This window comes from Lissotriton vulgaris, chromosome 1_1 (genome assembly GCF_964263255.1).
Source record: "Lissotriton vulgaris chromosome 1_1, aLisVul1.2, whole genome shotgun sequence".
NCBI classification, from domain to species: Eukaryota; Metazoa; Chordata; class Amphibia; order Caudata; family Salamandridae; genus Lissotriton; species Lissotriton vulgaris.
Genome location: NC_141685.1, coordinates 1,069,972,660 through 1,069,997,485, shown reverse-complemented (window position 1 = coordinate 1,069,997,485; position 24,826 = coordinate 1,069,972,660). Strand labels below are relative to the sequence as shown.

The 24,826-nt window shown below is 46.7% G+C and overlaps 2 protein-coding genes across 2 annotated transcripts in view; both read right to left on the bottom strand.

Annotated features, from left to right (window-relative positions):
* CIMIP4 (ciliary microtubule inner protein 4) overlaps positions 1-24,826 on the bottom strand; it is a 331,753-nt gene that overhangs the window by 294,011 nt on the left and 12,916 nt on the right. Inside the window, exon 3 of the mRNA XM_086963196.1 lies at positions 9,235-9,333. Coding sequence (XP_086819322.1) covers positions 9,235-9,322 — 88 coding nt within the window. The 5' untranslated portion in view covers positions 9,323-9,333. The remainder of the gene's footprint in view (positions 1-9,234; positions 9,334-24,826) is intronic.
* LOC147748575 (uncharacterized) lies at positions 2,831-4,459 on the bottom strand. The gene has a single exon (XM_086951562.1). It carries the CDS (start codon positions 4,457-4,459, stop codon positions 2,831-2,833), a length of 1,629 nt encoding a protein of 542 aa, XP_086807688.1.

The window sequence follows — 24,826 nt, the reverse complement described above, 5'->3', positions numbered from 1 at the left end:
CGCACTTCAGGGCACGGTAGAGCGGACCTAGCGCTCACGTGACCCCTAGCACCGGCTGCCTTCGCCGCTGGACACGCCCACCTTGAGGCCACGCCCACTTCCCGCCCTTTAAAAGCGCTGACACGCTAGCGCTCGGCTGAGTTAAGTCTCCTGGGGCGGAAAGCCGGGAGAGGTTGCATATTTTGTTGTTCGCACTGTTTTTAAAAACTTACCTGATTTTAAAACTTGTTATCACTTGTAAAGCACCGCGCACTTCAGGGCACGGTAGAGCGGACCTAGCGCTCACGTGACCCCTAGCACCGGCTGCCTTCGCCGCTGGACACGCCCACCTTGAGGCCACGCCCACTTCCCGCCCTTTAAAAGCGCTAACACGCTAGCGCTCGGCTGAGTTAAGTCTCCTGAGGCGGAAAGCCGGGAGAGGTTGCATATTTTGTTGTTCGCACTGTTTTTAAAAACTTACCTGATTTTAAAACTTGTTATCACTTGTAAAGCACCGCGCACTTCAGGGCACGGTAGAGCGGACCTAGCGCTCACGTGACCCCTAGCACCGGCTGCCTTCGCCGCTGGACACGCCCACCTTGAGGCCACGCCCACTTCCCGCCCTACGCCCCCTATAAAACATGTGTAACTTTAGAACGCGCAGCGGGCGAGCGCAGCGGGCGCGCCGTTTGCGCGCCGAAGGCGCGCTTAAGGCAAGCCCGTCTGCGCCCGTCCGCGACCAGCCGGGACCCGGGGCCACAAACCTTGGCTCTCACCCCACCCAGAGCAGGACCTACAGCCCGGCAGCCTTATACAGCATAGGTAGGACTGCTACTCTCCAGTGCTCCCATATCTTTGCTCCCTTAGAGCTACCCGCCCGATGTTCGGGGTGCAAACACTCCTTCCGCAAATCCCCGTCGGCTGCGGCACAAACGTACCGTATGTACGCGCTAAACTGCCGCTCCTTACCTAAACATAGCACACAGATTGCCATGCTGCTCGAGGAGCAAAAGCCAGACGCGGTTTTCCTGACAGAAACGTGGCTTACTGCTCACTCTGAGCCAGACGTAGTTCAAGCCTTACCCGTAGGCTACCATATCCTTAGAGTGGATAGACCGGTAGGGAGAGGCGGAGGTCTGGCGATCATTCTGAAGAACCAGTACCGATGCCGTACTACAGCAGAAACTATCCCTGAGTGCGAGAGTGTAGCATTCTGCATAGAGTTCAACGCTAATAACACTTTCTCTGGCACCCTGATCTACCGCCCCCCTGAGCCTGTAAAAGTGTTCCATAGGTCTCTTCCAGAAATTATAGCGGAAAGAATTCTTTCTTCCGCCAACTACACGATCCTAGGGGACCTTAATCTCCACTTTAATTCCCCCTCAGATCACATTGCTCAGGAATTACTAGACGATCTGGAAGCTCTCCAACTGTCCCTACTGGTTGCAGCCCCGACCCATGAAAAGGGCAATTTACTTTTAGTTTAGTTTAGTTTAAGGGAGTTTGTAAAGCGCCTGGTGACGCCTCCCGGCGTGTGCCCGCGCTGTGGAGAGAGCATTTTTATAAGGAGAGAGAGGAGTACCATTATGAAGTAAATAAAAAGGTTTTCAACTTCTTTCTAAAAGAGGCCTCATTGGTCTCAAGCCTAGTGTCCGTGGGCAGGCGATTCCAATGCATGGCCGCTAGTGAGCGGAAGGACCTGCCTCCCATTCTGGCTTTTTTGGGGCGAGCAGTTCTGAGCAAACCCATTCCTTTCGATCTGAGGGATCTGTTAGGTTCGTACAGGGATGCCAGATCCGACATATAGGCCGGCGCTCTACGGTGGATAATCCTATGGCACCATAGTAGAGCTTTGAAGACAATCCTCTTGCTAATAGGTAGCCAATGGAGGGATGCCAGAGAGGGTCTCGAGGGGGCTCTACGGGGAAGCCTTAACACTAGGCGTGCTGCAGAATTTTGTAGAACCTGTAGTTTCTTGATGTTTTTAGCCGATGTGCCCAGGAGCAGCACATTCCCGTAATCAATACGGGAAGTGATTAGTGCCTGCGTCATGGTACGTCTGGAGTTCAGAGGCAGCAAGTCAAGGGTGCGATTGAGCGTTTTCATTACTCCAAAGCATTTGCCTACTGTTTTCTTAATGTGGCTATCAAAAGACAACTTATTGTCTACCCAGACACCTAGATTCTTTGCTTCCCGGTTAGGAGGGGGCAAAGGACCCAAGCAGCTGGGCCACCATTCTTTTGTCCATTTAGCCTCATTGCCTCCAATCATTAGAACCTCCGTTTTAGTGCCATTTAGTTTTAGACAGTGCTCTGTCATCCAAGTGGCAAGCTTACTCATGCAAGCATTGAAGTTATCAGCTTCCATAGAAGGGGCTTGAGATAGTGATATTAGAAGTTGCGTGTCGTTGGCGTAAGAGACAAGCTCTACGCCGAACGATTGCACCACTTCTGCCAGGGGAGCCATGTATAAATTGAACAGGGTGGGACTCAGGGCAGAGCCCTGAGGTACCCCCTGTTCAAGCAACACGCTGTCTGAGAGGAAAGTCCCTCTTTGGACTTGAAAGCTCCTGTTGATCAGAAAGGCTTTCAGCCATCCCAGTGCCTTATTGGTGACTCCCGCTCTGTTTAGACACTGTAGCAGGATGGAGTGCGCTACAGTGTCAAACGCGGCACTGAGATCCAGCATGATGAGAGCCATGGTCTTACCCTCATCCGCTCCTTCTCGTAGGGTTTCAGTAGCCCTCAAGAGAGCTGTCTCAGTGGAGAAATTAGATCTGAAACCTGATTGAGATTTATGAAAAACATTATGGGCTTCAAGATGTTCCATAAGTTGAATATTAGCAATTTTCTCAGCTAGCTTTGCAAGGTAAGGTAGCAAAGATATTGGGCAAAGGTTTTTTCAAAATGTCTTGACTTATGTTCGGCTTTTTTTTAATCGGTAATACTACTGCCTGTTTCCATTCCACCGGCAAGCAAGCCGTGGAGAAGGAGACTTGAAGCAGATGTCTGAAGTGAGGCTCTAGTACAGGGAAGGCTTCAGCTAGAATTTTAGGAGGCGCAGGGTCTCGAGGAGATCCTGATTTGATATTGTTGCACATTTTAGCCAAAGCTTCAAAGGGAGGAACTTCGAAGGAGCCTAGGCACTCTGGTGTGTTTATGAGATTATCATTTTCAATAAATTCAGTAGCCGACTTTATATTATTGGAAAAGCTGGCATAGATTTTAGTAATCTTTCCTGAAAAGTACTGGGCTATTTTGTCACAAGTTTCCACAGAATCGTTTTGGGCGGAAGGAGTCACATCCACTATGGAGATTTCTTTGTATATTTGATACAGTTCCTTAGAGGAGTTTTCTGCTTCCATAATACGGGTGTGATAATGAGCTGCCTTAGACATACGTATAGTTTTGTTGTATACTCTTTGCGCTATTTTATATTGGGTTTTGATTTCTGGGCAAAAATTCTGGCGCCATGCTCTTTCAAGCTTTTTACATGCCGTCTTCATGGTTTGCAGTTCTTGACTGAACCAGGGAGCAGCTTTTTTTGTTCTCCTGGCATTGGTCGTGGTGCGAATAGGGGCAGTAATATCAAGGGCCTTAGTGACGAAGTTGTGTATGTGCTTGTTAACTGACTCGCAATCATCCCCTTTAGGAGGGCCTTCAACCTGGACAATTTTAATGAAAGATTCTATTGAAAAGTTCTTCCATTTTCTGCGTTTATAACGTAGAGATTGATGTCGATAATGCTTAGTTCTGTCTAGTTGAATCGTTATGGGGATGATGTAATGATCCGACCAGGGTATGGGTTGAGGATCTGAGGTATGAACTCCCTTCCAGTTGCCAAAAATGGGGTCTAATAAATGTCCTAATTGATGTGACGGTTCCTTATTCTTTAATTCGAGCTGTACCGAGAGTAGCTCAGCTTGAATATCAGTTGCGTCAGTATCTAAGGGGTCTTCGAAATGGGCATTGAGATCTCCTAGCACTAATAAACGAGATTTCCTTAGTGCTAAGTGAGTTATAGCTTCCATCAGGATGGAAGTGAAGTCAAATAGCCTACCAGGTGGTCGATATATCAGAATGCCTGATATGGAGTGATTGGGACCGGTGTTAATCGTGAAAGAGCCAGCTTCACTATGGTCAACCTGTATAGAAGATAGGGAACATACTAGAGGGGCTTTCGTAGCGATAGCGATGCCACCCCCTCTGCCGTCTTTCCTATCCAGTCTGGAGAGGGAGTAACCAGGGGGAAGGGCCTGAATAATGTCAGGGTCTGAATAGTCATCCAGCCAAGTTTCCGTCAGGAATAAGATATTAAGGTTCTGGTCCTCTAGTAAGTGAAAGATTTCTATAGCGTGCTTACGTAAGGATCTGCAGTTAAGTAAGGCTGCTTTGATGGTGTGACCCGTGCTAGTGGCTGGGACATGACTGATGGGTACAAAACTACACAAAGTGCATTTATTTAATGACAAGGCATGCATGGAGTGTTTGCAAGCTGCAAGCGTATCAGGTTGGAGAGCAAGCAATTCCTGTCTGCCATACCTTATGGTGGTTATAATGGCAGGGCCATGGTTTGTGGCCCCGCGCCCCGTCCGGCCGCGGACGGGCGCAGACGGGCTTGACTTTGGCTCGACTTCGGCGCGCTTCCGGTGCGCCCGCTGCACGCGTCCGCTGCGCGGTCGCTGCCCAGAACACATTTATAGTGATGGGAGGGGTCGCTAGAGCGCTGACCTGTGCTCCCTGAGCCCAGAAGTGTAAGGCTCCTCCTCGCCCTCCGCATCAAACGCCCAAGATTGGACGCGGCGGACCGGGGCGGGAGTGGGAGAAAAAACTGAGCAGCTGAGGAGAATACCAGAAATTAAAGTAAGTTATCCGCTAACCCACACTGAACGTTTTAAAAATAGCCTCTAATCGCTACATAAAAACATTCGCTGTAACAACAGCGCGAGCAGTGCAGTGAAATACGGTTTTTTTAACAGCGCGAAGTGAATGGAGGCTGCCTCTGCCACCGGCAACACTCTTCTCCACCCTTGACCCTATATTTAGCAACTGCCTGGATCTAACCGTTGATCAACCCACCCCCCTCCCATGGTCGGACCATTTTCTGGTCCCGTTTACTTGGGTCAAACACAAAACCCCCCAGCTACCTCCCCAAGTCACCACCAGGAGGAACTGGTCAAAACTCCCATTGGAGTCCTGGCTGCATAACCTGGACTCCACTCGCCCGTCACCCTGCCTAGACCCGAATGTGGCAAACGTCTATTATGAAAGTTGGATCACCCACTCGCTAGACTCGATCCTCCCGCTTCGTAGATCCTCCTCGAAGAGACTACAGAAATCTGCCCCCTGGTTCTCTGACTCTCTAAGACAGCTAAAACGCCTTTGCAGGCAACGAGAGAGAGCCTGGCGTTTAGACTTCCTCCCAGATAAAAAGGCCTCCTACAAAGAGGCGATCAAAGCCTACAAAGAAGGGATCAGAACGGCCCAGGCAACCCATTATTCGGAGAAAATACTAGAAGCGAAATCTAAGCCCAAATAAATTTTTCACATTATTAAGCAATGTTCCAGTGCCAACACGGCACCCCCACCTAACAAAACCCAGGACCAATGCAACGAGCTTGCGGATTTTTTTCACAACAAAGTTATAAAAATTTACTCCACCTTCCCAACTGCAGCCACAACCCCGGACGCGACGAATCCACTCCCCCCTAGACCACCTCTTCACCCAGACCAGCCTTCCCTCGAGCACTTCCCTCCTCTGGACCTCGACACTTTAAGCAAGGTGGCACGACAAGTCAAGTCGGGCTCCCCTTGTGATCCTGCTCCTCCAGAAGTCCTGATGCAGGCAAGCAAAGCTACCCTTCCTGTAATCCTGGATCTTCTAAACACATCCATATCCGCTTGCTCAGACCCCACAGCTTGGAAGCAGGCCATGGTACGGGCGTTGTTGAAGAAACCCAGCCTAGACCCAGATGACCACTCCAGCTACCGCCCCATCTCACTTCTCCCTTGGGCTAGCAAGGTGTTAGAGAAGTATATAAACGCGCAGCTGGTCAAGTCAAGTCAAGTCAGATAATTTATATAGCGCACTACATACCCAGAGGGTCTCAAGGCGCTAAGAGAGGGAGGAGGATTACTTGTCAAATAACCACGTTTTAAGTTGCTTTCTGAATGCTAGGTGGTTCTGGGTAAGGCGAAGGTAAGCGGGGAGTGAGTTCCATGTTTTAGCAGCTAGGTATGAGTAGGATCTGCCTCCCATGGTGGTCTTGTGTTAGCAGTCACCGAAGAAACTAGAAGGATACTGGACCAGGGAGGATCAGTGGCAGTGATCCTCCTTGATCTAAGTGCCGCCTTCGATACGGTCAGCTGTACCACCTTGCTGGACCGTCTCTATAACATCGGAGTTTCAGGTGACGCTTTAAGGTGGTTTGACTCCTTCCTGTCTGGGAGGTCGTTTCAGATCTTCGACGGAGAGACTGTGTCCTCTAGCAAACCCCTGAGCTGCGGAGTACCACAGGGCTCCTCCCTGAGCCCTGTACTGTTCAACGTGTACATGAGGCCGCTGGCGGGTGTTGTCGAACCATATGGCATTAAAATCGTGTCATACGCCGACGACACCCAGCTTGTGGTCTCGCTGGCCACGAAGAACAACAGGCATTCCCCAGCCGACCTGCTAAAATGCCTAGTGGATGTTAAGGGATGGATGACCAACTCCTCCCTAAAACTAAACGGAGAAAAGACGGAGCTTATGCTCCTAGGCCCAACCTCCCCCGTGTCCTTCACCTCCCTGTGGCCCAGTGCACTGGGCCCCCCCCCCCCACCCCTAAGGACAGTGTCAAAAGCTTGGGAGTGTGGCTGGACAACAAACTCTCCTTCTCCACCCAGGCCAAAAAACTGTCCGCCACTTGCTTTGGCCTACTTAGAATCTTGAGGAAGGTTCTCCCGCTACTTCCCCTAGAGGACAAAAAGGTGGCGGTACAAGGTCTCATCCAGTCTCGCCTGGACTCGAACAATACCCTATACGTGGGGGCACCTGAGATGACCCTCCGAAAATTGCAGGTTGTTCAAAACTGTGCAGCACGCACCCTGCTGAAAATTCCGCGCACCCAGTCAGCCAGACCTGCTCTAAAAAGTCTCCACTGGCTGCCAGTGAGGCAGAGAGTGGCCTTTAAGACGCTGTGCTTGGCGCACCGCGCCTTTTGGAAAACAGGCCCAGCCATTAACACCGACCTTATCACCCCTTACCACCCTAACAGGAACCTTCGATCGACGGAGGCGTTCCTCGCTGTTGTTCCCAGAGTGAAGCGAGCCAGGTCTGGGGGTAGGCTGTTCTCTTTGAACACCGCCAAGCTCTGGAATGCTCTCCCCATCTCACTCCGGTCCAACCCAGACCTCCTCTCATTCCGTAAAAACCTAAAGACACTGCTGTTTGCCAAATCCGACACACCCTAGCTCCCCTCCCGTCACTTTCCTACTTCAACTCAGCGCTTGGACGCCTACGGGCAGCAACCGCGCTTAACAAGCATTTTTACATTTTTACATTACATTACATATGATTTCTGCTTATGATGTTATTGCATACTGTGTTTATGCTGGTGAGGATATTATTGCCTAATGTGTTAGGCTTATAAGGTTGGTGCAGAATGTGTTTTACGCCTGATGTGATACTGATTGCATAATATGATTTATGTTGCCAGATATAATGCTGAGTACAGTGTTTTGCCAGTAGTTACTGGTTTTGTTCTACATTTACTATTTGTGCTTTGTGATGGTTCTGACAGTGGCCCAATTGGCCCTGTCATGTGTATATAATCCCCTGTAAATATTGCCTTGTGCCAGTTGGTACAGTGTATATTGTGTGATTACTATTCTAATGTGTTTTGGATAATAAAAAGGCTATTTTTATATATAACCTTGTGTGGAGTTTCTTTTGTGGTGTGCTTAGTGTGTTGCTTCTGTGTGTGTGTTGCGCAAACGCTTTACACATTGCCTCTGGGATAAGCCTTACTGCTCGTGCCAAGCTACCAAGGGGGTGAGCAGGGGTTATCTACAGAGTGTAACTCCCTTGCACTGACTAGAGTGGTGGTTTCGGCCTGGCTTAGGCGCAAGACCTAGCCAACCAGAAATCCCATTTCTAACAAGTCCTCAATACAGCAGGTAACGTGATCTGCATTAAAAGACATCACTGACAACGTTAAGCCTAATTTAACTAATGTAAAAATATAAAATATAAAGTCTCATAAGACAAGTGACCAGCAGCATAGCAATAAACAAGAAGTAATTTATGTAGAAATTACTTTTGAATGCTGGAATCACAATCCCCAGATCATGAGGCTCTTCAATATAAGAGGTATAATGTATTTTCTACATTTAGGTCATTGTTATTTGCCTTTTTTTTCTTACCTTAATTAAGAGCATGCATTTGTACGGAGGTCAAGTACCTGGATATGGGAGTACTGCATGCTGAGGGTTGTAGTTTTTACCTTTCTTTGTCTTATTTTACCATTCTCTCACATACTTCATTTTTATGGAGGTATTCTATGAGCATCTATAACTATACTAGCACAATATGGTATTCCTATGTTCATTTGGTCTCACTTTGACATTTAAAGGTTATTAAGTGCTATTATTTGTGTTGATAAGCAATTGTTTTCGGTACATAAGCCCTCGCATTATTGGACCTCTTTGATTACTCTGACATCTGTGGTGGGTGACAGTGAGCATTTGTAACTGAACTATGAAATTGTAACTTAGATTGTTCACTTAAATACTTACAGCCCTGAAGAAGTCAAGGCACAAATTGCTAATCTGCAAAACACATGTTGGCTGAAAGTCTTCTCTGCACCACTGCTGTTTTGATTGGATGTACATGAGAATTCCCTTTTGGCTTTAACAAAGGAATTGGATTAAAGTGGGCTATAAGTTGACGACTCTTGAATTGGACATTTTCTTGGTTATACACTTGGAGTGCTCAAAACGTCCGTTTGACAGGAAGAATGTAGTCAACAAACAAGGAGGACGACCAGGAATATGCGTAATAGAAGGACAGCAAACAGACAGTAGAACTTAAATCAAGCCCAAAAACAGGGACAAGAACTACTGATAAGAGCGACAGTGGTAGGAATGAAGAAATGCAGATTGGTCATAGGAATGTTGATAACCCTGGGGTGAGCAATGGATGTCCGAACATTCTTGCAGCACGTGGTTGCCCTAGGATCTCTGGACCTACTCGCCACAGTCCACATCTCATACACACCTGGTTCATCTCCCTCGAGCTTCTCGTCTGGACTCTTCTTTTCCTGACTGGAACCACCCTCAACCTCGCTGGGTACAGTGGCTCCCATTGTTTAGTTACCTGTGAAGGTAAATAGGCAACAGGGGAGTCATAGAGGGGAAAGTTAGCGACAACTCTGTACAACTAAGGGAGAATCTTCAGGGAAAAAAGGAAATAAATAATCTAGGGGTAGAAGGACCATTCCCATTCGCAAACCATGGATGTGCATTTTGCACACTGAGGGTCCATTCCCAAACTGCTCTTTGTATTACTAAAATAGGACTGCAAATGTACTACAAAATGCTATTCTCAAACTACGTGCAGCAGCCTACGCCTGACCTATCTTTCTGTATGCGGAGATCTCCGCCCCAACTGTGTAGTGTCTGCACACTTATACGTTTTAGTAGTAAATGTGGGAGGTAAAAGGAGATATATTCATTTTCCAGCCTCTTTATTGAGTCTACAGGCTCCTTATGATCCTTAACTTCACGCCTATTGACATCAGTATAACCAGACAAATCAAATTTTCTATACCATTAGCACTGCCAACACGTGTTTTGTTGTTGTGGCATATCAGCCTCCGACTTCATGAGCTTGAGAACCGTGAAACCTTATATGGTGTCCTCGTAGTCACATCAAATCGTATCACAAATCCCATACGATACAGGGAGGAGTGATCCGAACTGATCTGTTTATCGGGCTGGGGAGAGAGTGCTCCTTTTACGTATGTTTCTGGTGTGCTACTTGTCAATGTTCTCAAACCCTGATGAATAATAATTAAGAGACTGGAATATGAATACAATATCGAATTATGGCAATCTAAATTTGTAACATATTAGAGTGCTCGGGTAACTTGGATTTGCTAAACCATTTGGTTTTATACTGGTTCTTACGTGGCTTTCCCTCACACTTGAGCACCAAGTTCTATGTGATACCATTTTCGAATAATACTGATATACTAAGGAGTGTGCCCTTATGCCTGGATGCCATGCGTAGGATTTATAACTACTGGAAAGAGGTCTACCCACGAAAGAGCAAGCCTATTACAAAGTCACAAATTGCACCTCTACAGCTAGACTTTGGATTAACGTTACACTTGGATTTTGTGAATAGCCCAAAGTAGAAAAGTTGCTCAAAAGAGTTAGGAGTAAGTTTACATCTAGTAGGTTTACAGGTCTATAATTACCTTTGTGAATAGGCCCCTGACTCTTTTACCAATATGAATGGTATTGTTTTGTATGTACTAATAGATTACATCACAAATTGTGATTGCACATTTGTAGCGTGTTGCAAAACAACGTGCCTACTAAATATTAATTAGACAGGATACGATTTTCAAACCCCTGTGACTGACTGGAATGCAGGGATGGAGGTCTTCAAGGGAGAGCAGACTTTTATCCCTGCATTTGATTTTCCAAACCAGAAGCACTTTTATTCTTAAAGTAACTTGTGTCCATTAACCCCTCCCCTGCTGATGACGGAACCGCTCCCTCATCAGCTACAGTTGGGCTGTGCTAATGACGGAGCGGTTCCGTCATGGCCCAGCCGCCGCGCCTGCGCGGCGCTGATTTCGCGCCTGCGCCGGCTTTCTAATGAGCGGGGCGGGTCATGACGGAACCGCTCCGTCACCAGCATAGCTCAACCGCGGCTGGTGACGGAGCGGTTCTGTCACCAGCATGCGGCCGCCGCGCGGCCGCCCCGCCCCTTTAGCGCTGCGGCGGAATAGTTGCCGCAGCGAAGGGGTTAAGCAGATTGTTGCTGTTTGTGTTGCAACTATCTTTACCACTTGGAAAGATATCATGGAAAGCAAGCAGCAAGCAGTCCTCTGGACTCTTGTTTGCTTCCCAGGAGGCTGCAGATGCAGTTCCCATATTACAAGCTATCCCATAGGGCTACAAGGTGAGCCATCAGTTTTAGCTTGTAAATACTGTGCGTTTGCAAATTACAGGGTCTGACCCAGTAGAATGGTTTCATATATTTGACCCCTAGTTATCCTAATAGCCGCCGAGGTGAGGTTTAGATTTAGATTCCCTTTCCGAAAAGCAAATAAAGTAAAAGTAGTTTACAAAGCATAGTGTACCTGGCAGTCCTAAGCCAGCTTTAGGGTGGAGGGACCTGAGAGGCTGCACTGGGCGTTGACCTAGACAGGGGCCATTGACCTCTGGGAGGGGGTGCGGCTGTCTATAGTAGTAACATAAGATTTAAAAGCACCTACTGCAGAGGTCCTTAGTCCAGCTTTCAGACGGCAATAAAAATGTCATGACAACTCTTGTGATGAATTTTACTGCTAGAGAGAGAGATTGAATCTTTTTCTAGTGGCAATTATGACTTCACATAATGTAGCACAGGGGGCTAATATGACTGCTGCAAATAACAGATCTGTATTCTATGGGAATAGCTGAGTGGAATAGTACAGCCAATCTTTACCAGTGCTTTAAAACAAATGCAATGCTTTTGAGAGAGGGGCTATGCAGAGACGTTTTAAGGCATGGGCAAAATGGGCTCTGTCCCATGGCTCCAGCCTTCCAGACCCCCCACTCCCATAGAGCCAGCTCTGTTTTGCAGAGTCTTGCCCTGATGACCTTGAATAATTCTTAAACAGATTGTTTAAATACGATTTCCTTTTAATTTATTTTTAATGTGAGTGAAGTTTGAGAGTTTATTACAGACATGTTGCAAAGAAATGTTGGGTTTGTGTTTCTTGCAACATCCATAAAAAAGTGTCATTTAGATCAAAACAGGACCTCACATATAAGAAATGGAAGGGTGTCACAGAGATTATTTGCAGTAATATTGGTGAACTGCTTTTGTATTACAATATTGAAAACACATATCACTATCCCTGAATATTAGATGTAAGAACTTTAGAATGTGGACAAGTGATCCTGTGCACTGTCAATGACCTGGCCAAAAAGCTGAAATAGGATAATACATTCAAATCTGTTCAGACCAGGGGCCCTCAAAATACGTTTGGCCCAAGGCCCCCAACATTGTTAAGATGTCTCTGGGGCTATGAAGAGATGAGGGGTACTTTTGTGTGGGTGGTAGTGATAGAATCAGAGGAGGAGGTCATATTGGGGGGGGGGGGGGTGGAGGTGGCAAAAAAGATTGACACACAGTGCGCCAACAGCCCTAAACCCAGCCCTGGGCTACCCCATAGTGGAATTCTGAAAATACAGACACCATACAAGCCTGTGAAGCATGAAGAAACAACTAACACTCACAAACTAAACACAAGAGGTAAACAGAATGGAAATTAAAGGAATATATTAAAGAATAGATTATGGTGTGAAGGGTCACACGTTATTCAAGAATGATTAGCAAGTGTCCAGAGTTGATTCAATGTGACCAAGTTTCAAAAGCAAATTTTAGGCTTGAATTGCAAATCAAGAAAAACAGTCACAAATCCAAAGCTGTTTTCTGCTGTGTTTATAAATTTGAAAAACATACTTAAGGCAAGAAAGTAAAACTATATATACACATTTACATTGTATATGACTAGTCCAAGGACAAAGAATAGTGAAAAATGTAAACCTTTGTATAAAAGTATGTTGCCTTGATTTCACTTAGGCTTTTTTCTAGTGAGTTGATGTTCTTTAGTAATAAACACAGGGACATATTTACAAGCCCCTATCCCCACCACAACTTCACTTTTTTTGTACATTGTGGTGGGGATAGGGGCTTCGTCTTATGTACAAGGCAGCGTTGAGCCACTTCACTTGGCTTAAAACTGCCTTGCAAACAAGGCAACCTTTCACATTATACTATAGCGTAAAAGGGGAGGGCAATGAGTGTTGCGGTGGGCGTTCCACTGCAACACCCATTGAATTTTACGTTGCCCCATATTTACAGGGTGGCGTAAATATGGGGCAGTGCCAAAATTAAGACCAGGGAAAACCTGGGCTTACCCTGGCAAAACGAGGAGAAATTAAAAAACGTTCCTTGTTTTGGCTATTTCCATATGTGCTACGCTGTGCAGCACACATGGAAACAACAAAACGCCATTGATTGTTTATGTGCAGGAAGGTGTCCCTTCCTGCACATAAACAATCATTAAAAAAAAATTACGTTTTTTAACTCCTATGTGTGCTGCATTAGGCAGCCAAGGAGGCTAACGCCACACTCTGTCACTTCCATGTAAATATTCCCACCAGTCCAGTCACGAGCCCCCGGTAGGGATGATGGCAACATGCATGAGCAATAATGACTTCATGTATTAATGTGAATGTGGAGGTTAGAGAACTAGCCTCAAGACTTGGCGCCAAATTTACAACGAAAACGACGTTTTCTTATCAATTTACTTCAGTTTATTTGATTTATTTATACTCATTTGGAAACAAATTTTCTGGTAAGTTAATCCATAATGATTTTTGCAGACATAATATCCATCTTATGTCATGAATACAATCGATGTATAATCCACTTTTTAGTACACCCAATGCATTTCGGGTCAAATCAACAAACGTGACCCTTCGTCAGGGGTCTGTAAAGGAAAGTCAGACAGGACCAGATTAGTCACTCTCTGTGGTGTAAAACAACACAATACTCTCTATATGTCAATATCACATTACAATGTCTAATATCAACATTAAGCGTGATCCGTGGACTGTGTTACCATGCACTCGATAACTCATGTTAATCAAGACTGGATAAGCACATAAACAAAAATAGTCAATAGCATTGAACTTCTAAACTTAATCTTCATGGCATATTTCATCGTTACACTAAGTACACAGACTTACGTGAGTTGGGACGCGGAGCGCGTCTCCGTGGGATTCTGAATGAAATTGACCGCGAAGGATCAACTGTCCTAATAGGCTGAAAACTCAGTCACGTGCCCGCGACCGCATCCAATCATGATGCGGCAGGCAGGACACGTGAACTGAGTAACGCGGCTTCAAAACAAAGTGGACCACAAAAACGGTGCTACGTTATGTTCAATGTTTACACAATTACAATCACATTCGAAATACCTGCAGTACAATTAGAAGGTATAGATGAAATACCAATTGAATGAGGAGCAAAAGATTATACATGCTATATGAAACTGAACTTAAAATGAAAGTAAAAAAGTCAACATTGAAAATATACATTACCACTCGGATACGGGGCACAGTGTATTGCAAAAGACAATGCATAAAAATCAGTCCATTTATAGAACCCAAGAATGTTCGATCCTGTCATTCAACCCCAATGGGTGTGAGGAGTTCAGTCTTTTTATCCAATAGTATTCCGCTCTCAGTCTTTGTTTTATTGGATCCATGTCGGGGCGCTGTTGAATTACCTCGATCACCGTGAATTTTAATTGAGAGATTTGGTGATTTTTCTCTTTCCAGTGTATTGCCACAGCTGATTTGAGGTTGTTAAGTCTGATGTTACTCTTGTGTTCCGTGATTCGGATCTTTACCTTGCGCTCAGTTTGACCTATGTGAATACCCCTCCTAAGGAGACTAAAACGTGGAAAGGAATGTCCAAGTGTTTTAACTGTACCCATTGCAACAACGTCATATGTGGAAAAACGCTAATGCATCCTACTAAAGGCTTTCCAATAGAATTACAACATTCTAGTACGTGTGACACGGCCAATTGCGTGTATCTTATAAAATGCCCCTGCGGCAAAATATACATAGGTCAAACTGAGCGCAAGGTAAAGATCCGAATCACGGAACACAAGAGTAACATCAGACTTAACAACCTCAAATCAGCTGTGGCAATACACTGGAAAGAGAAAAATCACCAAATCTCTCAATTAAAATTCACGGTGATCGAGGTAATTCAACAGCGCCCCGACATGGATCCAATAAAACAAAGACTGAGAGCGGAATACTATTGGATAAAAAGACTGAACTCCTCACACCCATTGGGGTTGAATGACAGGATCGAACATTCTTGGGTTCTATAAATGGACTGATTTTTATGCATTGTCTTTTGCAATACACTGTGCCCCGTATCCGAGTGGTAATGTATATTTTCAATGTTGACTTTTTTACTTTCATTTTAAGTTCAGTTTCATATAGCATGTATAATCTTTTGCTCCTCATTCAATTGGTATTTCATCTATACCTTCTAATTGTACTGCAGGTATTTCGAATGTGATTGTAATTGTGTAAACATTGAACATAACGTAGCACCGTTTTTGTGATCCACTTTGTTTTGAAGCCGCGTTACTCAGTTCACGTGTCCTGCCTGCCGCATCATGATTGGATGCGGTCGCGGGCACGTGACTGAGTTTTCAGCCTATTAGGACAGTTGATCCTTCGCGGTCAATTTCATTCAGAATCCCACGGAGACGCGCTCCGCGTCCCAACTCACGTAAGTCTGTGTACTTAGTGTAACGATGAAATATGCCATGAAGATTAAGTTTAGAAGTTCAATGCTATTGACTATTTTTGTTTATGTGCTTATCCAGTCTTGATTAACATGAGTTATCGAGTGCATGGTAACACAGTCCACGGATCACGCTTAATGTTGATATTAGACATTGTAATGTGATATTGACATATAGAGAGTATTGTGTTGTTTTACACCACAGAGAGTGACTAATCTGGTCCTGTCTGACTTTCCTTTACAGACCCCTGACGAAGGGTCACGTTTGTTGATTTGACCCGAAATGCATTGGGTGTACTAAAAAGTGGATTATACATCGATTGTATTCATGACATAAGATGGATATTATGTCTGCAAAAATCATTATGGATTAATTTACCAGAAAATTTGTTTCCAAATGAGTATAAATAAATCAAATAAACTGAAGTAAATTGATAAGAAAACGTCGTTTTCGTTGTAAATTTGGCGCCAAGTCTTGAGGCTAGTTCTCTAACCTCCACATTCACTTGTTTACCAGGCACGTTTTTTGACTACGTGCGACGACTGAGGCACCAACCTCTAGCATATATAAATACGGATAAAACTCTATAGAAACCGAGTGCTTAGGATAACAGTTCTGTTCATGTATTAATGGCCATTATTAATACCTTGTACAGAGTACCAAGGCTAAGATCCTTCTTAGTCCTCGTCTTGCCCAAGACCCACTTTCTTCAAAGGGCTGGTAATATCTTATTATCCACCTTCTTGCCTTGCCCATGCATGAGGGGATTTTTTAACTTTCCCACCTTGGCCAAGACAGAGGAATGTGTTTCGTAGCCCACACATTACCCAGTGGAGGGAGACATTTTGTGTCTTCGGATTTGTCCAAGGATGCATGTAGCTTTCAAATACCCCCCCTCTCCACAGGTAGGGGTGTCTTTATCACCGCCTTTACTTGCTTGTGGACATGTGGTATTTCATGCTCCATCATCTTGTCCAAGGTTGTAGGATATATCTGGTATTCCCCCCTCACATTGCCCAAAGAAAGAGTATAATGTGCCTTTCTTAAAAGCAAACTCCCAGGGAAGCTATGACCTGTCCTGGGCAAGCAATATGGCACGGGTCAAGATGGGCAAGGGCAGCTATCAATGGCCAGCCATGGTTTCTCCCCATGCTCAGGCCCTAGGATGAGACTGGGAGGCATTAAGGAAATGAGGAAGAGGGTAACTTGAAGAGGAGGAGCCAAGATGCCTGAGCCTGAACCGGAGTGGACGCACTCTCCTGTCACTGTGACTAACTATGCTTCTAGAGGACCCCCTCAGTCCTTGATCAGTAGCCCATGGGAAGCAGAGGAGCCACGGGAGAAGGACCCCACATTGGCACTAGCTGAAAGCGCCTGTGATGTGCTGGTCACTAAGATGCAGTGCAGCGTGAGACCGTGAGGCAGGGCACAGACTTGTCACCGGTTTCCCTTTGGCCTTGCCGGTGCCCTGTTAAGAGACCTGCAGGGCCCGGGGATATGTCAGACCCGGATGAGGGCATCCACTAGGAGGATGGACGGAGATCGGGCCAGGCGGGCCCAGTGGAGAGTTGAGCCCTGAAGATCTACCATGCTCCTGGAGGGCTGAGGCAGTAAGCCTTGTGGGCCTGATTGTGAGCATAGCATGCGCTGCGGAAATTCTGGCCTATTGGATCAAGGAACTTTTCCTGGAGGAGAGGGTCCTCCACCAGGGACTACTGAGCCTTGCTTTGGGCCTTGGGTGGCTGGGTGACAGATTGCACCAAACTTAGGGGCTCATTAGGATTGCGGATTTTCCGCATCCTCTGGGCCGACGGAAGCCACCGCCATCCAGGAGGATGCGGAAAATCCGCTGGGGACCCACCAAAGACCCACCGCCACATTAGGATGGCTGGTGGGTCCTGGTTTCAGTCCGCTGCTTTTCCACCGCGGTTGGCTTACAACCGTGGCGGAAAAGCTCTAATATGGTGGCGGTGTCTCTCAGACACCGCCAGCCATATTAGGATGTGTTTAAAAAAATGCTTTTCCGCTGCGGGTTTTCCGCCGTGGAAAAGCATGTGGAACTTCACCACGGGGCCCGTTGCGGGCCCCCTGGGTGAAGGGGGGTGGGGGGTGCACAAGGGGGGTACCATTGTATGCAGAAATCGGCAGGCACCGCACGGTGCCTGCCGCTTTCTGCATACAACTGCAATGTATGCATTTTTACCATTGCGACGGGTGCAGCTTGAAGCCGCACCCGCCGCAATAGTAAAAATAGAGGATGTGACCGCCAGGGTGGCGGTCACATCCTAATTTCACAAGAGGGAACTCCGCAGGCAATGCGGAGGTTCCCTCCTACTCAGGGGTCCTAATGGGCCCCTCAATTGGTGAGAGGGAGGAGACCCCGGGCTTATAAGAGATTGGGGTGCCCCCCCTCAGGTAGTGGGTCCAAACAAGAGACTTGAGGTGCTGTGATACAGTGTGGACATGGAGCAGGAGCCATCACATTGCACCGGGACCAACATATATGGTGAAGTGAGTTGAAGACTGTGTGGGGGAATACCCCTGGCCGCACAGTGTAGGAGGTTTGGGGTGAGCCCGGTGGCCCATGGGAGAGCGCGCTTTTCCCTGGATATCACCCAAACCAAAGAGTGGACTGCGGGACTCCTCAATACAAAGTCATGCCATTGAGGAAAGTCTTGCAAACATGGCCCAGAGTGCAGCACCTGTGGAAAGGCCCTGGCAGGGGACCCTGTGTCACCCTCCACATTGGAGATCAAACAGTTGATACTTGAGGGTAATAGGGCAATAATGGATTGATGGTGTGGAAATCGCAGTACCGTTTTTGCATGAGGACATTGACAAAGTGAGAGCCAGTGTGAAGGAATTGAGCACCAGAGCAGAAGATATGGAGGAGAATCTGGAGGCACACTCCTGTCAGTTGGTGGACCAGAAGCAACAACTACAGTGGCCGGTTAACCAATTATTAGACCTGGAAGATAGGTCAAGGCTCAATAATGTCAGAAAGTTGAGATTGCCAGAGGGGGCAGAAAGTTTGCATATGGAACACTTCTTGGAGACATGGTTGCCATCTGTATTGACCCGATTAGAGGGTGCGGTAGAGGTACAAGCCAACAGAGCTCGTAGAACGCTGGGGAAGAAGCCGCCACCGGGGGGAATTCCGAGGATGTTAATAGCCAGACTGGAGACATATAAGGAAAAACTGAGAATACTGATGGCGGCTCGATTACAGGACAAGGTGGACTTGCCACCCAGAAGAAGAGAAAAGCTTTTGTAGAAGTTAAGAAAAACAAAGAGACCGTGTCCCGGCCTATGCGTTTTTGCCCCCAGTGCGCCGCATGATAAATGTACAGGGGAAACAATTTTTTTTCTCACCATGATGAGGACGAAATGCCGTTTGTAAAGAGAAACTGACCTGGTTGTACAACAGGCGCTCAATTGCTTGAATAAACTCAATGCCTTTTTTGAGGATGGTGATACGTTATAGTACTCCGAGGGAGGGGTGATTTGCTGAAGGACAGAGAATCTTTCCAATGTCGGTTTGGTAAGGGGGTGAATGTGTATATTAGTGTTAATTCCCTTCTCTGAGTAAACCTAGTAGTGGTAGCCGCCTCTAGGGTGCCCCTCATTGGGATCCACTGGATCCACCCACTATGAGGGTAGATGGTAGGACTGTTATGTTGGGAAATGGGATGACACTGAATATGTCAGTTGAGCCAGGTTGGGGTTATCCACACCAGCGGGGGAGAAGATGGGGTTCAGTTGCTGTTTTTCAATGGAAAAATGTATAGACTCAGTACATACAATAGTCTATCATGCAGTCAGGGCCCTGGAGCACGCCTGCGTATGACTACCTAAATAGGGTTGATCGTATTATCTTGGAACATTAGCGGAATCCACAATTCATTTAAGCACCAAAGAAGCAGCAGGTCCCCAGTGTAATTCTACAGGAGACGCACTTGCTCCCTGGGGAACATGAGAAACTTCAGACCAAATGGTGGGGGCACACTCTGGTATGCTAGTTTTACCTTGGCTGTACATGGTGTCTTGATATGGTTTGCGGCTACTGTCCCTTTTAAACTGGTCACTTCATTTCCTGACATGAATGGTCGATATGTGAGGGTGATGGAGGAGATTGAAGCCCATGGTCGTCCTAAATACATATGCACCAGATACAGACAACCAAGACTTCTTTGATGGAATTGTGTGCCTATTGAATCCATATGCCCACTGTGACATTTTGTGAATGAGCGATTGTAACTGCGTACTTGACAGAACATTAGATAGCTCCAAGGCCACTAGGTAGGTTTTCATGGGCACTGATAAGAGGGTATGGATACACTGAACCTGGTGGAACTTTTGAGAATGTGGCATGGCGAGATGAAGGGATATTCTTTTTACCCACTACCACATGCGTCAATCGTCAGAATAGATTATGCATCTGTATACCCAGAACAGATGGCTGAAATTGGGGTGGTTCAATATCTGGACCGCACCTTGTCGGACCATGCTCCGCTAGCAGTGAAATTACTGGGGCGCACATATATGGTGCCGATTTCGCAATGGTGCCTTCAGACCAGAGCGCTTAATGATCAGGTGTTCAATGAGGGTATCCAGGAGGTGATTAGGGAATACTTTTCTGTTAATGCAGGGTCAGTTACATGAGCAGGGATAGTGTGGGAACCGTTCAAGGTGACCATAGGGAGCACATATATGAGCATGTCATATGGGGTGCCAAATCCCTAGGCGACATCATTACTAACTTGGAGAAAAGTATAGCGCAAATAGACAGGCAGACCTCTCATACAGCTGAGGTATGGGACACAAGACAAAACCTTCAGGAGGAACTGGCAGAGGCAGGGAAATACTTGGTAAACATGATTATAGTTTCGAATTGTTGCATGAGCAACGGGATAAAGCAGATAGTTTATTGGTTTGGCTTCTTAACAGGGAGAAGGGTAGTAGTAAAGCTGTAGTTGTCCTTAAGGATGTGGAAGGGGAGGTTTTCATGGCGCAGGGCGATATATTCAGGAAATTTGTTTGGATTTTACTCTGGACTCTATGCGAAACAGGAACAGAGTGATGAGGAAGGGATTACAGCTGTGCTGGAGGAGGTCTGCTTATCTATAGTCAAAGCAAAAATGTGGGTGCTCCTAAATACGCCTATAGATGAGAGAGATAGCAAGTGGGCTATTAAGGATATGAGTGTTTGGAAGGCACCTGGCAACAATAGGTTGACAGTAGAGTTCTATCAAATGTATATGGATCTTCATAGTGCCCAGCTGCTGGCCATGTACAGGGAAGTGAGAAAGATTGGAGTTCTCCCTGCCTTGCTACGACAAGCTCATATAGTGGCTCTTCCTAAACCGGGGAGGGATCACACAGACTGCAAATCGCTTTGACTGCTATCTGCTCAATGTTGAAACTAATATTTTGGGGAAGATTTTGGCCCATGACCTGGCAAAGGCAGCAGAGGTGATTGTGCACTCGGACCAGGCTGGCTTTGTGGATCACATGACCTCCACCAACATCCAGAAGGCAATTATTTTCCTTGAGCAGGCCTCGGGGGAGGGTGGGAGATGAACAGTGTGCTCTTGGCAGCCTGGACACCCACAAGGTGTTTGATAATGTGGACTGGACCTTTATGAGGCGCACCCTGTAGCAGTATGATTTGGAGGAGGATTACCTTAAGTGGTTGGAGCTCTTGTAAACAGACAGTAGGGTGAGAGTGAAAGTTGGCCATTGATTATTGGATAGCTGGGAGGTTGAGTGAGAGACGAGGCAGGGGTGCCTCCTGTCACCATTGCTATTCACTTTGGTGACAGAGCTAGTAACACAGGTGATATTCTCTATGCATGGTGAGGATGGTACTGTGGTGAGTGGCAGACAGGAAGTCATATCCTTGTATGCTGATGATATTTCGTTCAGTCTTAGACACCTGCGAGCCACATGGTGCGCTGTGGAAAGCACGATTGGTGAAGTGGGGCTTTACTCTGGTTTCCGATAGAATGAGGATAAGTCTGTACTATTCTCTATTAATGTGGATCATGAACTGGTGAGGGGGTCCTCCTCAATATACATCTCGAGATAGCACGGGTCAAATACCTGGTATCTATCTGAGTTCCAGTGTAATGGAAGTGCACAATTTTAATGTGGATGGACCCTTGACTGGCTTAAAGCGAAGTGTACATAGATGGATGCAGTTCCCGATATCGCTGATAGGGCACATAACAATCACTAAAATGACAGCATTATCAAGGGTCTTGTGTACTCTGCAGCATACGTAGATGTGCATTCCGGAGGCATGGTTTTGTAGATTGTATGGCCTGCTGAGGGTTCTATATTGGGGCTCCGGGAGGTCTAGGATAAGCCTTGATGTCCTGAGGATCCAGTGGGATGGTGGGGGAATGAAGGCCACAAACTTTAGAGTGTACAATTGGGCAGCCCAGCTACAACATGGGGTCCCATGGTTCAAGGAGAGAAACATGGATCCAGTAGTTTTGATTCTGAGATGTTAAGCCCAGCCCCTGAAACTGCTGGTGCTTCTTCTGGTCTCTAGGAAGAAGACGCCTTCACTTCCATTGCAAATCCGTGAGAGAGGTTTCCAGGGAGGAGGGAGGCGAACATATATACATGACGAGACATGTCCCCTGGAACACTGGGAACAGCCTGGTGGTGCCAGCCTTCCTCTGGCGAGGGGGCGGAGGTGCCACTCCCTGATGTGTGGGTGACCTGTACGAAGATGGGAGGATGGTGGTGTATGCGGCCTTTTGGGACAGGTGGGGTGTGATTGGTAACAGCTTTCTGGCAGACGCCTGGCTGGCGGCTGTGATGCAGAGGGTAAGGCCTGGTTTCCCACAAGAACCGAAAACACACATACTGACCAGACATGTATGGGAACACTAAACTGATATCACGTCTCTACACACTGGTGCTCCCGTGTACAGGTGATCGGATAGTTATTCTCGAATTCCAAGGGGAGGGAGATCTGTGGGAAGAACGGGGGAAGCGTGAGTGGGGGAATATCCTCAGTGTCTGCCGACAAGTAACGCGCAATGCAAGACTGAAATTAATTCACTACAAATGCATTCATAGGGACTACATGACGCCCCAGTAGTTACACTAACTGGATCCATCCAAGACTGAGACTTGCCCTAAATACAGAGTAGCAGTAGGTAATTATATACACATGTGGTAGACCTGTAGGGGGATACACAACTTCTGTGGTGAGGTGGTTGCAGCCTTGGGATACCTGACGGGTCTGGCGCTGCAGCCAACGATACAACTGTGCCTTTGGGTCTATGTTCCCCGCACAAAAACGAGCAAAATTCTGCGTAAAGTTACGGAGCTGGGACTGGTATTTGCCAAGAAATGTGTTGCAATGAAATGGATAACAAGCAAGTCACCAACCAAGAGGTGTTGGATTAGGGAGCTAGCTTGCTAGGTAGGGGCTTGAATGTGGAGTTTGACACAAGTTGGTATATAAGGGTACGAGTCAGGGGGACCTTATGGATTGGGACATGATAGATATTAGCCTACAATGTGAGCTAGAGGATCTTGTTGGGGAACAGGATGTGCACCCTGCGGTTGAATAGTTTGGTCGAGGGACGTCTTGAAACTGTTAGTTATGCTGCTTCATAAGAAATTGTTGATGATGTGATATATGATCCTTCGCTGCCAATGGCCTACTTGTATTTGCAAATCACTGACTGTGAATATTTAATGGTTGGGCGGGAATGAGGGGGTTTGGAGGGCTGTTTAGCTTCTGTTGAAAAAAAAGACATTATAAAAAAAGAAAGAGGGTAACTATTTGTGATGTGGCGTCTTCCCCTACCTCGCCTAAGCTGCATCCCCTCGGACGATATCTTGTCCCGAAAGCCTGTCGAGAGGCGTCCCTGGAAACGACCCTAACAACCCGGATCCCACCCCTCTGTCCTTTCTTCCAGGAGCCAATCACCGATGTCCTCGCACCAGAAGCACACTGCCATGACCCCAGAAGTCCCTCCCTAACTCCAGTCCCCGATGCCGGAAAAGACGGAGGCAGAAACAGGAGCCTCGTTGGAGAAGCGAACTCGTGGCAGGAGACTCGGACGGAAGACGAACCAGAGAGGGCGTGTGGAGCGAAGACTGGTGGAGTTCGCAGGAGGTGGCTGGAGAGTGGCCGCAACTCACTGGAGAGTTGCGGCGGAGCCTGTGAGTATACAAACCCTGAGAACAGCCCCTGTAGCACATTAGGTGCATTGTATATATATTTAGCATAACCGTTGGCTCTGGCTACAATCACTGTATTATCTTGTATAGCACCATTGGGGGACACTACCCGTGTACAGCACTATTACCGATACGACCTTCCCCTCACAAGACCCACACCGGACACTGCTTCTTACCTGCTCTCTCGCCCTTTCTTACCTATATCCAATTCGCCTACCCTCCTCACTGTCGGTTCCAACCCCCTCACCCTAACCCGGTGTCGGTTGCGATTTATGCTCATGGAAGTCCAGTTGGACTAACGGCTCCCCTTTTTGTTCTATTTTTTACCTCCGAGGACTACGCCAGGTGCGGACCTCCCCCAAGATTCAACATCCTGAAGCAACGTTGGAGAAGACTGAAACGCCATTCGTTGGAGCCTTGACTTTATTTTCCCCGCCTTTCACTGGAGTCTAAAGTGTACTTTGAAATAAAACAAACGTCATTGCCCACTATATACCGTCTCCTTGCTTGTTATTCCGGCCCGCCAGTACCCCACGACCACACTATTCTACCCCACCTTCTGCAAAGCAGGGCGATGAGAAGGTTAAAACACAGATGCAGAGCTACAGAAACCCCCATGGCTGCTGACAAAGCCTGGGGAGTCAGGCCTTGTTGGAACGATGAGGTGTGTTTTTAACCATGTTTTCTTTGCCAGCTGCATGGTCCTGGTCAGCCCTGGCTAGTCCGGGGATATGTCTGTCCCAATGGGCGGGTTGTGTAGTGCTGCGTCAGGTTTCCCGATATGTCATTCCAGGCAAACATCATATCACAGTGCAACTGGAGTCCCTCTTATTGATTTGAACTAATCAAATTAATAGATTTTGATGAACATTGCCACTTTTAGGCCAGTGAATGTTGAGGATGATTAGTTTAAAAAAGAAAGATAGCCATGCTGTGGACATCAGTGAGCAGACACCGGTTAAGCTATTTTCAGTTGAATACTATTTCTGTTCTTATATCTCGAAAACAGCTGTACGAAAATATACAAAATACACCAAA

What these genes read in the sequence shown, in the direction of transcription:
- LOC147748575 (XM_086951562.1), bottom strand. Translation starts at nt 4,459, where the DNA reads ATGCATGCCTTGTCATTAAATAAATGCACTTTGTGTAGTTTTGTACCC.